The following is a 17872-nucleotide window of genomic DNA, read 5'->3' on the forward strand; positions in this document are numbered from 1 at the left end:
GTAGCCTGTCTCCATCTATTTTGATCCTTCAAGACAGACTGCAAAATTTCTTCATTTCTATGTTTGGGTTCAGGAGGAGTCAGCAGACTTTGGCAATATGCCCTTGTCCTCTAATGGATGTTGGGCTGGTGGATATGTAAGGCATTCTTCAGGGATGTGGCAGACCCCTCACCCCTATGTGAGCTAGATAAGTCACCCCACCCCACCTGTAAATCCAAAGTACCCTTTCCATGAAATAGGGGGAGAAAGGATGAAGAGAGGAAAAAGGGATGCTTTACTCCCTCCCAGAGATGTTAACTGCAGAACCAGTCACATAGATATTTCTATAGTCCCATCATGAAAGTAGCCAATAAAGAACAACACACACACAGGCACACACTCTTAAAAAGTTTTTATTAATTTTCATTGTTTTTTTTTTTTTAAAAAAAACAAACCCGTCAGTGCAACAGTTCAGTATCCCCTTCCTATCCCCCATCAGTAAGCAGTAATTTTAAAATCAGGAAATACCGAGTGCTGAAGCCAATGGGTTAGCATTTTGCTATTTAATTCCTTCTGTCAAACTCTGAAAAAGTCCTCTGTATAAATTAAACAATGAAAAAAATGTTATTTTCAATTCTATGTCATTACAGTCAACAGAATCATAATAATGCATCTAAAATGTGTGTCCACAATATATCAGGTATACATTTTTGGGAAAAGAAAAAAAAGGAAAACAATATGACATTCTAAGCTTGTTAAAAGGATAATGGTCCCGTATGTTTTATTAACAGGTTAGCAAAACAAAATCCAATGGATTACAATATTTACATGTTATTTGAAAAATAAAGTAGTGATAAAAGCATGTCACAATCATTTATTTCTTTTTTTTTTTTCTTTTTCATTTTTGGTAACCATTGCAAACACCCAATCCAGGTATGGAACTGTTGAAATACATTTGAAATGAGGCCAATTAAAAACAAATACAGACACAAAATGTGTATTTATATTTGTCCCTCGAATGTGTTTTTCACATGACGTTCCCTCCCTACTTCAAAAAAAGGCAAAAAAATTGGAAAACAAAAATCAAAGGAATCCCCCTACCCCACAACTGATGAATCCTCAAACGCAAAACACCATGCTTCTCAAGTAGCACTTATTCTACAAATGCAACATTTTTGCCATCAATTTTATGTGAAGCTCTCTGGGACACCGTTTTCCCAGCAGCTTCCTCTTTTCCCCCCTCCCCCTCCCATAGATCCCCCCCCAAAACAAACAAAAAAAAAAAACAAAGACACATGCATTTCTAAAACTAGGTTTCAGTCAAGTACTTTCTACTTTTTGGAAAGAAACTCTTTTTTGTTCACAATCAGAACATACCATGGGCACCAGATCCTGTATTCCCTGCTCAAAATCCCCTTGAGTTTGGTAGGCTTTCCATCCCAGGAAAAGTGCAGGATCAGCCACTTAGGTATGTAGGTTCCTATTCGTTCTACGCTGCTCCCCTCATGCTAAAAGCTAAGGAGGAGGGGAAAAACTCAGCAACTCCACCTTGAATCGAGTAAAGTAGTTCTCCAGGCTCAATGTCATATGTAACTATTACACCTCCGCTTGCAAAAAGATGTGTTAACAAACACCCCTCCCCTCCCACCACACCAAAACAAAAAAGAAAGCACGCACACCACGGACAGAAGAAAACAAGGCAGCCAATCTTAACAAAAAGTTACTGGTGTGAGACTGATAGATGTTAATATGACAAGCAACAGAACGGTTATGAGGACCTATGTGTTTGGCCCGCAAGCTGCATAGCTGTGCTGTAAGTTTGGTTCTTTATTCTTAAAAAAAAAAAAAAAAAAAAAAAAAAGTTAAAACATCTTTGTTATTTACGTATGTTTAAAATTAACAGCAACAACAACAGCAACAAAAAGTTCTATTCACAAGATCTAGTCTCCTTTCCCTGTCCCCCCTTGAAAAGAAATAATTCATTTTACATGACAAACTTAATTGTGCTGTATTTGTAACACCTCAGGCTGATAGAAAATAAATGTGGCAAACAAAACCGCACAATCAGTCACATGAAATCTATCAAATCCTAAAATTATAACTGAATACTAACAAACAGCTTACCTGGAATAAAGGATGACAATTCACAAACAGTTATCTAGGAATTAAAGTCTCTCTCTTTTTTTTTGTTTTTTTTTTTACTAAAATAATTAAAAAAATCACAGTATTTTAAGAAATAAAACCCACACTGGGATTTTAAGCACAATTTGTTTCTTTCTTTAAAACTTTTTTCTTCCTCCATTCACCACCTTGCCCAGCAGTCTCTCTACATTTAACCACAATGACAACAGGTAGTACTGACAAATGCAGAGATCTCCCTTGGTTAATTTTGAGGTACTAGGAAACAGGTGACTGTTTTAAGCAAAGCAGTTTCTGTTTTGTTTCTGTTTTCTTTTTTTTTTTTTTTTCTTTTTCATTTCTAAAGCAGTTGCATTCAGTCTGGAAAAGCATTATGTATTAAAACTAGAAAAACGCACCAAAATTTGTGCGTTGAAAAGTTATCCCCTTACTTCTTCCAGGCTCACGATGCCTCCATTCACAAACAATCCAAGTCTCCACTGCAAAACACGTTGTGTAATGTAGGAATATGGGGAGTTTCTTCATTAGTCCAAGATGAATGTAACTTCCCATTGTCAAGATCCAGAAGAAAAGATGCAGTGATGTAATGGAGCCACTTATTCCACCACTTAAATAACTTTAATACACACACACTCACACAGGTACCAGTGCTTTGAAAATAGATCATTCAGTCCTAAAAGCAGCTTTATTTCTTCCTTCTGCCCGCCCCGCCCGCCCACCCCATCCCACTCATCACTGTTCAAGTACGTTGGTTAAAATGACACCAAATGCTTATTCGTTTTTGGCCTCCGGGTTTTCTTGGAGAGGTTTGTCAGCAGCTACCACACTGACTACTGTTTCACTGTTGTGGGAATAGTCCAGCACCATTTTCTCAATGCTTTCTTTTTCTTCTGGCAGTGTGCTAACAGTCTCCTCCACATCCTCCTTCGGCTGGCTGTCCTCGCTGGTCCCATGCTTACTTTCATTCAGTGCCCTGAAAGCCAAGCAGCAGAATACAGAAACACTTGCAGTCAGTACAGAGAACAGCAAAGCCAATCCATGCGTACCACAGAAGGAGGAAAAACAGACTTCTTCCAAAAAAAGTTGACACAAGCAGCCACACCTTTGCCACCTCATGCTTAAGAGGAGAGGTAGTGGAATGAAGCTGCCAGTGGGACCCATGACATTAGAGCTCAAAGAAAGGCACAGGAAAAGAGTACTTTTCCCAAAGAGTTAATGATCCAATAAAACTTTTTCTAGCTTTCAACATTTCAAATACTCTTACCTAGGTAGACAAGATTAAGGGTATTAAGATTAAAATATTTTTCACCCTGCCACAGTTAAGTTACAATATTGTATTTAAATGTCTTCTGCAGGACAGCAACCTTGAACAAGTTCTGTTCTTTGAAGAAACTCTTGTCAGCAAAGACATCTGTACTACAGAACTGATCTTCATCAAGAGAAGGAAAATTAAGCGTTCCAGAGACAGCTATCTTATCTGTGACGCGTATCATCCCACGGTGTGCAAACTGTTGACAAAGATCTTTGCTATGAACTTCACTATGCTCATTTTAAGAGGAGTTCATTACAAATTTAACTCCCCTTTAAGGTCTTACCGTAATTTCTCTGCACATAATTCTTTGCACTGCTCTACAAGTTTAGCTGCAAGCATGCAATATAAACATAGTAAGAAAGGCAGGAGAAAAAAAAATGGTGCTTCCTAGAACATTCCTCATATTTTTTTGCCGTTTTTAAGTTGCTCTACTGGCAGGCGAAGTCAACTGCACACTCTGCTGAAGTTATCCTGGGGCAACTATGTGGTATTCACTTAGGGATAGCCCTACAGTCTACAGCTACTCTGGGCTGTGCAGTTAAAAAAGGCTGAACTGGAAATTCTCATACAGAGACATCCAATAATTGTAGCAACACTTAAGATAGAATTCTTCCTTCATGTAAACATGTTTGCCTTCATCATGGGACTGGCTGGAAGGTGAGAATACTGTGGGGGAATACACTACTACTGTTACCTCTGGCTCTTTGGTGAAGGAGGGTAAACCAACTTACATGCCATGTCTCAGCACATGTCGCTCCCACTCAGAGCCTTCTGTAAATGATCGGCCACAGAACTCGCACGGGAAGCGTTTCTCTGGAGGACCAGTGTCAGAAAACATCATGGGATCTGGAAAAGGTCAGCACAGCCTGTGAATTTTTATGTCCCAGGGCAAGAAGGGACCACTGCGATCCTACTCTGATCCCTTCTGCTGCTCCAAGAGAAAAAGAGTATCTCTAAGAAGCAAAAGGACATACCCATCAATTATTGTGTTTGTGAAAATGCAATTTCTCCAAAACAAAATGACACTGCCAAGTAACATACCCCATCCTAAATCTTAGAACATATCTGCAAAGAAATGTAACAGAGTTACTTACTACACCCTGTCCTTGTATTTCAATAAATGAAGAGACTGTGGAGTTTGAATTCAAAACTAACACTGAGAGGAGTTTATGGTAAAAATGGCTTGAAAGAAAAATGAAAAAAAGCCCATCTACATTTCAATTTTTTGAATTGGTTGTACACAAACTCTGACAGCAGCCCTGAGGAGAAGGACCTGGGGGTGTTGGTTGACAAGAAGCTCAACATGAGCCAGCAGTGTGCGCTTGCAGCCCAGAAAGCCAACCGTATCCTGCCTGCACCAAAAGCAGCGTGGCCAGCAGGGCTGGGGAGGTGATTGTCCCCCTCTGCTCTGCTCTCGTGAGACCCCACCTAGAGCACTGCATTCAGCTCTGGGGCCCCCAGCACAAGACCTCTTAACATGGACCTGTTAGAGTGAGTCAAGAGGAGGCCACAGAGATGATGAAGGGTCTGGAGCACCAACCCAAACCATTCTATGATTCTGCGATTAACATGTGATCCTCAGAAGAAATAGACTGTTCATTATGAAGTCTTACAAGCTAGAGTATCTGTAAAAGTCTTGCATCATAACTGCATAGGTGTTTCATCCCATCCTAATCTTTTTATACGAAGGGCTTGGGGCCTCATTTGCAGAAGTGTCAAGCACCTAGTAATACGAGTGAACTCACTGGCAGCTGAGGGAGCAGTATTTCTGAAAGCCAAAACCCACGTGAACACAGCCAGCTTTAACAAAAGATGAAACATTTTCTCACAAATTAAGAAGATCACCACACAAGCCATTAAAAATAATTGCATGGACTATCTCACTTGATTCTTTTGCTGGATATGAGACAGCACCATCTGCTCAGAGCATTAATTCCTTAGCAGGGATTATCTTAAGCAAGAAATCAACAGAATGTCTTTCTGACTCCTCCCAAACTACATAATAAAAGGGATTTTGCTTCTTTCTAGTTCTGATCTCTGCTCGCTTGATTTCTTCACTCACAGATTTACTCTGTTCAAGATCAGCCTATGATCCTAAAACTGTCCACACAAGCACTACTATCCATATCTAAAGTTTTGTAAAGGTATTTTTGTGACACATATCCCACTTCAGTAAAGTCCTATATGAAATTATTCTTAACATCATTTGTCGCTTCTTCCTCCTCAAAGAAACACCCCTGCTTCCTAGTTTTTACTGTTGGTGATTTATTACGTGGATAAACATCACAAAGCAAGGTGCTGTGTCAATAGGAACACCAGAAATTAAGTCAATACCATTAGTTCAGTTTACACAGAATCACAGAATGGTTCCAGCCCCACTGCCATGTGCAGGGATACCTCCCACCAGACCAGGTTGCCCAAAGCCCCATCCAATTTGGCTGTAAGCATTTCCAGGGATGGGGAAATCCATCTGGATCTTAATCCATGTGTGTGGTACAAATTTATAAGTACACTGCAACACACAGACATGGTACAGGGACAAATATTTGTAGAGGGCAGATGTTCTGGAAGCAGAAGTTGCTCTTCTGTACAAGAAATATGCCTGCCATATAGTACACAATAGGAACTTCATTCTGGTTCTCTACAAAGAAGAGATATGTACTACAGAGGATATTTTGCTGAAACAAATAGGGAGGATTTATATTTGCAATTCCCATTAAGATTAGCAAGTGCTACTCTAGTAAATCCACCAGCTCTTCAGAATACACTCTAGTGTTCACCCTACTTCCTGATCATTTTTGCTTCTAGGGCTGTGAATTTGGACTGCTTCCCTGAAGGAGTATCAGAAGCTGCTCTTCTCTGGGGCCTGAGAATGAGAGGGATGAGAGGTAACAAACTGCACAGACACCTGACTTGTCTTCAGTTTTGGTGGTGTTTTTTTGTTGTTGTTGCTTTTTGTTTGTTTGTGTTTTTTGTTTTTGCATAATATTATGTACAAGCACTTCTGTATCCTTCCCTGTTTCCCCCCTCTACCATGGAAGTAGATTCTGGTGAGACAGAGGTCATCTGGGACACAGTCTCTAGCAGGGGCAGTGTTTCTTTCTGTGGTGTATGACAAACACCCTCTTTTTCCTCTCCAGCCCCTGCCATCTTCTTCCTTCCAGGTCATTATGTTTTCTGCTGTCCTTCACCAGAAGCAAAACATTGTTTTCCTTTCCCATCAAAAACAGCTGTTCAGCTCTGCTGAGGGGACATACCCATCTCTGTCTGCTCGCATGGGCACTCGTTCTTCTTTGGTCCACTGCCCCAGTAGTCCATTTGGAGAAGCAACACACTCCTCTCTGCACCTTCAGTACTGTGCATTCCAGCCTGAAGTCAAAGCGGTGAATCTAGGCCGCTCGTTTGACTCATGGAAAGAAACCCTGGTTCTGCCAAAGTCACAGACTTCAGAGGGTTCAGGCAGCATTTGCTTCCAGATTCTCAAGAGCACAAAGAGGCACTCTCAGCAAATCCCACTTCCTGCTAACACCACAAAGGCTAGAATCATCAAAAGCACCCCCAAGAGGAATATGAGACTACACAGTTTGATGTGGTTTGAGAGCTGTGACACCATTAGCCACTGTGGCAGTCAATATTTAAAAGCATGGGTCTGGTCCTCTGCTAAGACAGCAAACCATTTCTACATTAGAAGTATCTTCTAAAAATCCATTGGGAGACGATGTCAACATGCAACTCTGCATCCAATCACACTTTCAGCTCCTGTCTCACTGGGACATTTTTCTAAAATGTACTTTGGATCTTGCACCTTAAAGTGGTAAACTACAATTTGGCAAGAAAAATACAGTAAATATAACTTTCTGCAGTAGGCATAAATGTTTTCCTATTCAATCCTGTTCAACCTATTATAGTATAAAATATTACAAGTTGTAATAGATTAAAAGGAGAAAAATTAATAATGGTGAAACATCACCCTTATCATCCAGTCAGGAAAGAATACCTGCAAAACGAGCCAGAAAATATGCATGCTTTTTTTAAATTGGTCATCTAAACAATCATGCACAAATCCCTTTTTAGCCAGCCGCTGATGGGAAATACACAGGTGGAAAAAGTACAGAATAAAACTTAGAATTGTTTACACACTATCCCTTGCTTAACTATAGATCACATGAAACACAGAGATAACACTTATCTATTTTCCCTGTAAGTTTAAATCTCCAGCAGAGAAGGCGATGTTTTTACACTTGCACCATAAATATAACAAAAAGAAATATCCTAAAGCCAATTTAACCAATGAACTTCACCTTGGGCTGTCCCCCTCCCTACAGCACATTTACAGGGATTTGTAAGGCCTGGCAGACAGCATCTTCTTCCCCTTGTACTGGATATCACAGTTTCCATGGTCACTTCAGTAGCAATGCTTCTGTGTAATGCTAAGGTAATCCTCACAAGGTCAGCGTGACTCTTCATCCTTTACTAGCTGTGGGTCTATCCAAAACATTAATCACTGTGCTGTATCTGCAACTAGGAGGGGGGTGGTCCTGTAGACAAAGTGTTCCAGCCATGAACCTCTGAGGGTTGAAGCTCTGCCTGAACTGACACCTGATCAGGCTTTCACACTTAATAACCCTGAACTTTGAAATGCATATGGAGCTAATATCCCTTTAGCAGGTCCTCTGATTTTTCTACTGCTGCTACCTAAGATCTTGTGAAGGATACTTTTCATTAAAATGTAAATGGTTTCCTATCCCACTAGCTTCCTTTCTCATTTAAATAAAAACTATCATTAACTACACTTGAAGTGCTACTGATAAGCACAGACTGAATTTATGCTGCAGGAACACTAAACAAAAGCCAAGACACTGGGGCCTGGCTATTAAGAAGGTGAGAGAAATGAACTACACCTCTCTTGTTCTGAAAACAACTTGTGAATCCAGAAATCTTAATTTTTCAAGGTCTAAAATGATTTGGGGAGACACTTTTTCTTTTGTGAACAACTCCTGTATGTGTTGGAAATCAATCTTTCACTGAAAGTTGAAAATTCAGGAGGAAAAAGGTAAACATCATGGCATATCTTTACTTAAGTACATAAAAACTTAGCTAACTGCAGTCATTGGCACCTGGAGGGTGAATGACCCCCAGGATCCCAACATCGAGGCATCATAGGGCTTATTAAAGAGTCATGAACATACTGTATTTGACCAATGAACTGAACACCACAGCAAACTAAACAACATACAATTTAGACCAGATACTTGCAATAAGTTGGTTTTCATACTGGGAGAGGGCAAGGACAACATACGGTTTGATTTATAAGGGTATTACTTTTTCCCTATTGATATAACTTTGACCAAAACAAATGCATTAGCGAGTACATGCCCTAGCCTTGCTAAAGTAAGTGGGATTACTCATAGAAATGCACTTATGCACATAAATACACAATGGTATACATTGGACATGGACCTACCCTGGCTCTAGAGCTGCCAACTGCAACAACTACAACAGGACTAGCTCTCTAACAAGGAAGGAATGCTGGGCACAGAGTTAGGAACAGCCCATAAAAAAGTTTGGCCATGACTCCTTCATCCCTTGCTTGAACACTGCCAACTGAGAAGCTAAAAACTGATTACCAACACAGAAAATCTGAGAGACCTCTAAAGTACTCCCAGCTTGCATAGTTTTCCAGGACCTTATAGATGTTATCTCTGCATGGGCAGATAAAGTCAAAGATCCTATATGCATTTTCTCATAGTACGTATTTTCTTAACAGACTGAAAACTTGCAATAAGGATTAGAAACATGAGATTCCCCCAGGAATGGTGTCTTCACAAAAGCTCCATTCTGTTCCTCCTGGCATGCCTACATGACTCTGCTGGAATGTGCTGTAGAGTCAACAGCTGACCTTCCTTGTTGGGACTGGTGGGGCACGTTGCTGTGTCTTAAAAGAAAAAAAAAAGCACTGTACTGACCTCTCTCTTCGGTCTTGGGACTTAACTCGTCTTCTTTTTCTTCCTCATCACTGCTGGAGCTCTCTGTTTTTCCCTTCATTTGTTCCAACTGGTCCAAGTTAACCCGTCCAACCAGCTCAAAATTACGACTCACCTTTGACAAAAACACTTTTGTCAGCAATCAGCACGACCACCAGCTACTCAGAAAAAACACCACATATGCAAAATGAAATCCAGTATACCCCAAAGCCTACTCAGCCACAGGTGACATGCAGACCTGCTCAAATTAACACTCATTTATTTTCAGTAACAACAATTAATTTTTCACTGTTTTATCTGTGTTTCTCATTTTGTGGTTTTCAAAGATTAATGCCATTCAGTAAATTATCCTCTTTTCTTCCTGTTTTTGAGGTATTAAAACTAAAGAAGTCCAAGAAATATAAAGTACTAAGTTGTATCCTACTTTTACAGGATCATTCTACTATGATGGTCAAACATTGCCATTGCACACTCATATTGAAAGAAAATTGTTTGTGGCTGGTTCATTCAGCGTCACGCATGAAAGGATGAGTCCTTTACTAAGCACATGGCTGCTGCACACCATGTACACTTTCACTCGTTAATAACAGATTAATTCTCATGAACAGCTTCAAAGTGCTTTGCAAACTGATATATAGACTATAATGTGAACACTTCACCCAGCAGTTAAACTCAGCTAACCCTAGGGTAAAATGCACCAGCACTTAATAGCTCAAGGCAGCAGTATGTAAGCAGCAGCTTAGGGCACAGAAGTCAGGAACTCTACTACATTCACTAGAAACAGCAGAGGGACAGTCCAGATTTACAGCAGAGGCAGACAGTGGAAGCATGACCAGGAAACTATGGCTAATACTTGTTTGATGACGAGAGCCCTCTGAGCTCATTGATCACTGCTGGTAAGGATTTTGGATTCAGCTTTCACACAAAAAGACAGCCCTCCAGCAGCACAGGCACTGAGCTACAGAGGCAGAGAGGATGGAGACAGAGGAATGAGTGCAGTACAAAATCTCCTGCAAGATGCTGAATGAAATACCAACCCCCACTGACTATCTTTTATGCCTCTGCAGAAAAGGGAATCTGAATGAACCTAAGGGTCATATGAATTAGACTCTAGTATATCTCCAAATAGCAAGCTATCCTAAACGCAGTTGTGTACAAGTAATCGGGTTCCTAGAACTACTACCCACAGACAGCTGGGATGAGGTTATCTGACTTGACACGTTACCCAGTGAGACTTAAACAGACAAGACCACATGCAAGGCATTTAATTCGACCCAGTTCATACACAGGAAATCTTTAAGGTGCAATATATCACTTGGGTATCTGAGCCCAGAACTTGGACACAAATTAGTAAGATATAAATTATTGAATACAGACATAGAAAAGATACTGTAAACTATTGGGATCATTATTGCAGGTACAAACTGGAAGGAAAAGCTAGGTGAGGAATAATCTTCCCATTCTGATCCACTGTGAAAAGAATGAGGATTAATGTCTCCTGGATATGCCAGGGCTTTTGCTGTGGTGATTGGAAAATGAGGAGCATCTCATGCACCGCATGAATTGCAGAAGACTCTTGAGGAGTTATAAAGACGAAGACAAATAAAAATAAGCACAGCAGGCCAACATTAAGTTTACAGAGTTTGTTTTTACAAGACAGCCAAACATTTATTTACTTATTTATTTGTTTGTTTATTTATTTTTTAAGTGCAAAGAGTTTTGCTTGGACTTCTGATCTGCTAATACTGTCGACATAAACATGTTTGGAGGTAAGGGAAGTGTTGTTCAGTTAATGAAGTGAGAGTGAGTTTTAATGAGGACTTGGGCAGCTCAGCTCCAATAGATGGAAACAAATAGCTGCCTGCCCTGGAAATGTAACAAGAAAATACTCTGATAAATACTACAAAACACAACTAAGTCCTAGAACTTCAGTATCTCCCAGATACACAGTTCACAGCTACAGAAATTCAAAGTTAACAGAAGTCTGTGGGAAGTCTTGTAGCGGCTTCTTAAAGACTGGATTAGGTCTGTACTCATGGATTCCACAAAAACTCCAAAGCAGTCTTAAGCTAGGACTTAATTACATTTGCAGTTTATCTTTCCAGTGTTAAATGTAAACGGAAGGTATTGCCCACTTTGTTATTAAAATATGCATGGCACTACATGCTGCTTAAGTTGCCAGAGCAATCTTATGTTTGGAATCTCCTGCCTTTTAGAAAAGCTGAATCATATAGCCTTAATATTGTTTTGTAATGCTTTTTTTTTCCCCTTTAAAAAAAAATACCATTCATAAGTGCCTTTTCCAGATGATCACACCTTGCAGAAAATAGTTTGCCAATTCTGATCAATCTAACAGTTTTAGAAACTCTCAGTTTTGACTTTCTAAAGAAAACAAGAAAAAAAAAAACAGGAAGTAAAATCCAACATGGGATTAGTTTTCCAATTGTCATGGGGTGGGAGGAAGAGAAGGCAGGTTGGCTTAATCAGAGTTAACATGCAAATAAACTAAATACATCCTTTGCAAGGAGTAGATAGTTACAAATTAAAACTATTTTGTAATTACCTTGTGCTCATCTCGAAGGTGAGCGTCCAGCTCTTCTGTGTGTTTGGTCTCATAGTAGCAGAGTTGGCATTTGTAAGGTTTCAGTTCATTGTGCTTCTCTATGTGCTGCTGCAAGCTCTCATCACTGGAGCAGGTAAAGGTACACTTATCACAGCGGAAAACAACTCCCTGCAAGTACTTTGACAGTTTGGAACGGCAGACTTCAATGGGAACGACCCGCTCTTCTGTAGGAACAGGACAATGTTCGCTTAACAAATTTTATGAAATACCAGGCCTCGTGTCAACAGCTTGGAAACTACCACCCACACAAAGAACAGAATCTTGTATAAGGGTATGCAAATCCACCTACATAGGAGTGGGACCCAAACTGGAGTAACGCACACACACACACGAAAAAAAAAATTCTCTGTAACAACAGGGCTAATCGCCTAAGACTACAGACACAGATGTCCCCACAAATGTAACTACTCATTGGGTAAAGAGGATGGGAATGGAGGTTTTGGAGCAAATGATATTCAAAGCTACTCACTGGTGACTGTGAGGTCAAGTAAGGCAGCACCTTTTTCTGGAAGAGACTGTGCAGTTCAGCCAGCACCAGAAACTCCCAACACATCCATAACTGCTAGAAAGTTCAGATTCAAAATCTACACACACATCATGTCACACCTCCCATAGTTCAGATCAGGGATACAAGCATGTACAGCAAACGCTCTTGCTGAGTTTTTAAACTCTCCGCTTCTCAAACAAAATACAGATGTTTAACAGAGCAGCAATTAGTTTCAGTCTTTTGACAGAACCAGAATCTGATGTAACTCTCATCCACTGTGTTCCCCAAACTGTGTGCACAAGGGAAATCCCAAATTTGACCCTTCAGCTGAGGGTCACCAGAAGGTCCTTATTATGGGCTTTTGTTATTTAACTGGCCTTTTTTAATTAGAACACTAAAATTTAGTACTGTTATCCCTTATGGACTGCAGATTAAAGGAGGAGTTTGATCCTCCTCATGCAAGTCATCCTTAACATATTAAAACAAATGAGCAAAAAAAAAAAAAACAAAACAAAACAACAACAAAAAAAAAAAAACAGGCCTGAATCTCAGGTGGTTGACAAGAAGGGTACGGGAATGAGATGTGGTAATCCACATACAAATCTGAGCAAATGGGCCCTTCTCTTTAGCGAGGAGGGTAATATCACAACACAAGACAACCAAAGAAATACAAAGTCACTTATGGCTTCTAGAAGGTGGTAAAAGGCTCCACTATTCTCTTATCTTCAGCCAATCCATGTGCCACCACTGCTCACAAGACCTTTTCCACAGCCCATGAAAATATTCCATCCTCCTCAGCTTCTCCCAGAATACAAAAGTTTTCCTACCTCATAACTACCACTTTGGCCACTTCAAAAAAGCAAAATCTCTAAAAAACCTGGAGGACTTGTGATTCTTTTCTACACCAATAACAGCTTTTCTAGCTATAGAGCCGCTAAGTTGTGGCCATTTGGTGTGGAAAGCAGGGAAGGGAAAATATAGTCTAAGAGACAACAGAATTTAAAGCTGTGATTCTGTGGTCAAAGATTTTTTTAGAAGCTTGTTGCTACTGTGTGCTTTTGGACTTGCTGAATAAGTGAAGCAGCTGGTTTCAAAAGTGAAAATGCTAAGTTAAGCGTCCAAAAAGAGAAACACCAACTAAAATATCTGAAAATTCCCTTTTCTTATAGCACATGGCACAGATTTAAAACATAAAACAAAACACTAAAACATGGCATAGTATAAAATGTTTTATCTACTACTCTGTAGTAACTCAGCATTTCCTAGCTCACATCAGGAAACCCTATTTTCTCACAATTACACATACACTCCTCAAATGAAAAGCAACACAGTAACATGAGAAAAGCAAGATAAACATAAATTCTAGAGTGAAGGATTTTACTTTTAGGGGATGATTTAAAACTTTTACTTGATGAGCTCATAGAGTGATACCTCGAAGAAATTATTTTGGAACTCGCAGGGTGATTTGGACCCAGAACCTCACATTTTGTAAGGTGATGTTCTTATATCTGGCTTGCCTCTATAAAGCTTTCTGTATTTAATTACTCATTTAGAACACACTAATCATATGTGAGCAACTGGCAAAACTACAGCAAACCATAAAGCCTCTAACAAAATTGAAAGATTTAGCTTCTTTTCTCAAGTGTGGATTTCTTCAGACTTTAGCAGTGTCTAAACTAATCTAATTTGGTGGTGGCATCACCATCCCTGGGGGTGTCCAAGGAAAGGTTGGACCTGGCTCTTAGGGACATGGTTTAGTGGGTGACATTGGTAGAAGGGTGATAGTTGGACCAGATGATGCTGAAGGTCTCTTCCAATCTTAATGATTCTATGAAACAAAGACTTCTATATATGCTTCACAGAAAAGTTGTCATGAATTGTGGAATAGTATCAAGAGGTCTAAGAAAAAACAAGAACAAAACAAACACCTAAACAGCATCATCTCAGTTTAAGAAATTCAATCATAAATTAGACTCAAACATTCAGCTTAATTCCAGTGCAGATCAGAGAACACACTGAAAGGCCATTGACGTGCTAGTTATTTGCTACTTAAAGCAGACATACATTTTTTGTCTAGAGTCATAAAAAAGACCATGATTCTATCAGTCCTTCGTTAACAAGGAAAATTCTTTACTCACCAACAGACTATAGCACACACAACTCATCTCCTTCCCTTAAATGTAAACCAAGTGCAAACAAAATAGTCCTACGATCTGTTGAGCCTACAGAAAAATTATTTGGTACTGCTGGGTGTTTGCACATATGCATTTTTTGCCTGTAATGAATGTAAATACAAGCTACAGTCACAGAACACATACCATTTTGTGTTTCAGTAGCCAAAAGCAAGCAGACCACAAGGGTTCTGCATGTATGAATGAAGCTGTGTGTACAAGAGATAACAACAGAAACAACCATGTGTAAGGAATCGGCACAGGCAGCAATGAAGCCTTTTGGGGGGTAGATTAAGTTGGAAATTTGAATGTTTTATATTGAACTTACTATTTGAGATAAATGGGTGCAGTTTCTATTAAATGGAAGAACAAAATCATCATTTCTACCAGCAAGAGAGTAAAATGATCACTAAAAGAAGAAAATATAATTTCCCAAGGACACTAAAGTAGACCTAACACTGATCTTGGTAAGTTGCATTCAGCCCTGGAAAAATATCAGCGTGTTCCAAAATGCTGCTGGAAGGGATAATGAAACCTAATCACACCGTCCAGACTAAGTTAAAGGCCAATAGTTCTGCTGGCCATGGAGCAAGATTTCTGTCTCTGTAGAAGGTTCCCATGCTTGCCTGTCAGAAAAGCCAGAAAGAACGCAAGAACCACACTCTCTCTCTTCACCTGCCTGCATAACAGAGGATCAAATCCTCTAGATGTGTCAGTCCCCCAATATGGCCCACCAAAAGGCAATGAGTCTGTGCTCCACCTGTGCCTGCAGAAGGGACGGTGAACAGCTTTTACACTGATAAGGAATTGATTGAACAGAATAGGCTACACGTGCAAGAAGGCTCTAGGAAGCATCCTGTTTGCCCATGTCCTCAAGGGGATGCAAATTTCTTGTCTAATTATTTCTCACAAGCCATTCAGCCTTACAGCTTATAATGCTTTAGGCCTGTGAAAGTCAACGTCCACAGACCCTAATTAAGACGCAAATATACTCTCCATTTCAAGCACATGCAGTTTCATCAAGGACTACAGGTGCAACAATTTGGAAGTAATATAAGAGTTATGCATCTGTAAATGTGCCTTTTTACACAGGAGGAACATGAAATGGATCAAATCCTTCACTCTTGATTTTACACACTGCACCACTCCATCTACCTAAAAACTGATTTTCTTTAACCACAGATCACAACTATACTCTAACTATACTCTTGTTTTATCAATGTAATGACTATAAAAGAAGAAGGCTATCCCAGACTGTGTTCATCATCTCTCATTCTCTCGGTGCATGTTAAATCTTGTCAAAATCATCTGCTTTTGCTGCCAAACAATAAACAAAATTGTAGGGGTGCCTTTTTTTTGTTTGTTCTGTTTTGTTTATTAAAACTTCTTTTACACAGTTTTACCTCTTCCGGTGCTCTAGCAGGTATACAATCATGTCCTTTGCTATCTTTTTTTTTTTTTTTTTTCCCAAGAGCACAGTGGCTCAAGGCTGGTTTGTGCATTTGAAACAACAGCAAAACAAAAGAACATATCCACAGTGTACCTTACTCAGGAGGTAATCACCTCCTTGCAATGGGTCAGAAACACCTCTGTAGAGGCAGCACAGCTACATAAAGTGCTCTTTCACTACTGCAGCTAGACACTCCCAGTGTAAAGTCTATGTTTGACGGAAACTTTCCTAACTAAGTCCATCACGTCCTTTCCTCAGTCTGTCTATCTGTATTTTAAATGTCTGGCAGTGTTCACTGGTGCTCTGGCACAGCGACAAACAAGAGCACACCTTGGCATCACTTGGAACCACACAGTCTACTGTACAAGGGTTAACTAAACCTTCCTCTTTTCTGAAGAGAGATAATTCTGGAAAATGCCCTGAAGCTGGGCAAAATCTGACACTGCAACACCTTCAAAGACAGGAAGTAAAAGCATCTGCCAAACTTTTACAACCAAATAAAGCAGCTTTGTAATGTGCTTTTTGAATCACTGACAGGTCATTTTTTCCCAGATGTTTCCTCAGAATAGCTGTGCTAGGAGATATGTATCAAGTCTGCCAACCTCACTCCTTTGGTACAAGAAGGACTTTAAGTAACCAACAGTGGTAAGTGCTATGTTATAAGGAATTACGATAGCGCTTGTCACACCAGGATCTCCTCCAGGAAAAAGATGGCATGCAAAACTTGTGTTTGCACACCACCAGTATCCTACTGTGAAACTCTGCCCAACCTGCAAGCAGGCAGAGTGCCATCCCAACACATGGGTTTGGATTTCGGCAGCCAACAGACCATCTACAAGCATCAAATGTGATAGCTATGGGCAGGAATCCCAGCCCAGAGAGCGTAAACAGCTGTCTCTTCTGAGCTAGCAAGCCTGCAGTTAATACAATATAGAAATCCCTAATCCCATTTTTAGCTGGGTTAAAAAAAGAAGGGAGAGGAGCAGAAAGAAATGAAGTCTTAAAGAAAAATAAAATATGATCATTCTTGTTTTGATCCTAAGAACAGTGACACATCACGAAGAGAAAGATTTCAAGCAAGTAATCAAGAGATATTCTGGGTCCTCTACAGTTAGTTGGTATACTGTGCCCCAGAGTTTTTGATAGCAAGGACTTTACAATAACAAGGACAAAAGCAGTATACAGCTCTAGCCTAGATCAAAGCTGTAAATTAGTGCTACTCTTGGTAAATAGGTGCTTGAAGACTATTAAAATTGTTTTTAAGCTTTACTTTAGAGAGGTTGAATCTGTCCTGTTTCAACGGATTTGAATTTTACAGGAAACTATTAAGATGTATCATTTAGAAAATAATAAAAAATACTGAAGGCCTGATGTCCTATTGGTGTCCTGATGGTCAATGTACTTGTGCTCAAGCACAGAGAGGTGAAAATTTAATGAAGCCAGTCTGAAATACACAGGCGTCATTCAGCATTTCCCTCATCAGACAGACACATACAGCAATATCATTACCTCTGTGCAGAACTATGTGGTCAATCATGTTGCGTTTGTATTTGGTGTGATATAGGCAAAGAGGACAGCGAAGGTCTTTGGGTCCTTCCTCAGGAACTGCTGAATGCCCAGCTTCCACGTGCATAGTAAAAGCAGATCTGTGAAACAGGAGGGAGAGATGGAAGCAGTCAAAAGAGGTGTGCAGTGAACGATGAAGTGTCACAGCTCTATAAGGAAAG

General features: G+C 39.9%; 1 protein-coding gene across 11 annotated transcripts in view; it reads right to left on the bottom strand.

Annotated features, from left to right (window-relative positions):
- Positions 1-376: 376 nt before the first annotated feature.
- Positions 377-17872, bottom strand: part of ZNF462 (zinc finger protein 462) — a 97761-nt gene continuing 80265 nt past the window's right edge. For all 11 annotated transcript variants that reach the window (XM_080574143.1, XM_080574145.1, XM_080574144.1 and 8 more), the window contains 5 exons: positions 17655-17791; positions 11978-12201; positions 9397-9529; positions 4162-4276; positions 377-3091 (listed from right to left, as the gene is read on the bottom strand). In XM_080574143.1, coding sequence (XP_080430269.1) covers positions 2890-3091; positions 4162-4276; positions 9397-9529; positions 11978-12201; positions 17655-17791 — 811 coding nt within the window. In that variant the 3' untranslated portion in view covers positions 377-2889. The remainder of the gene's footprint in view (positions 3092-4161; positions 4277-9396; positions 9530-11977; positions 12202-17654; positions 17792-17872) is intronic.

Source organism: Anser brachyrhynchus, assembly GCF_964034855.1.
Source record: "Anser brachyrhynchus genome assembly, chromosome: Z".
NCBI classification, from domain to species: Eukaryota; Metazoa; Chordata; class Aves; order Anseriformes; family Anatidae; genus Anser; species Anser brachyrhynchus.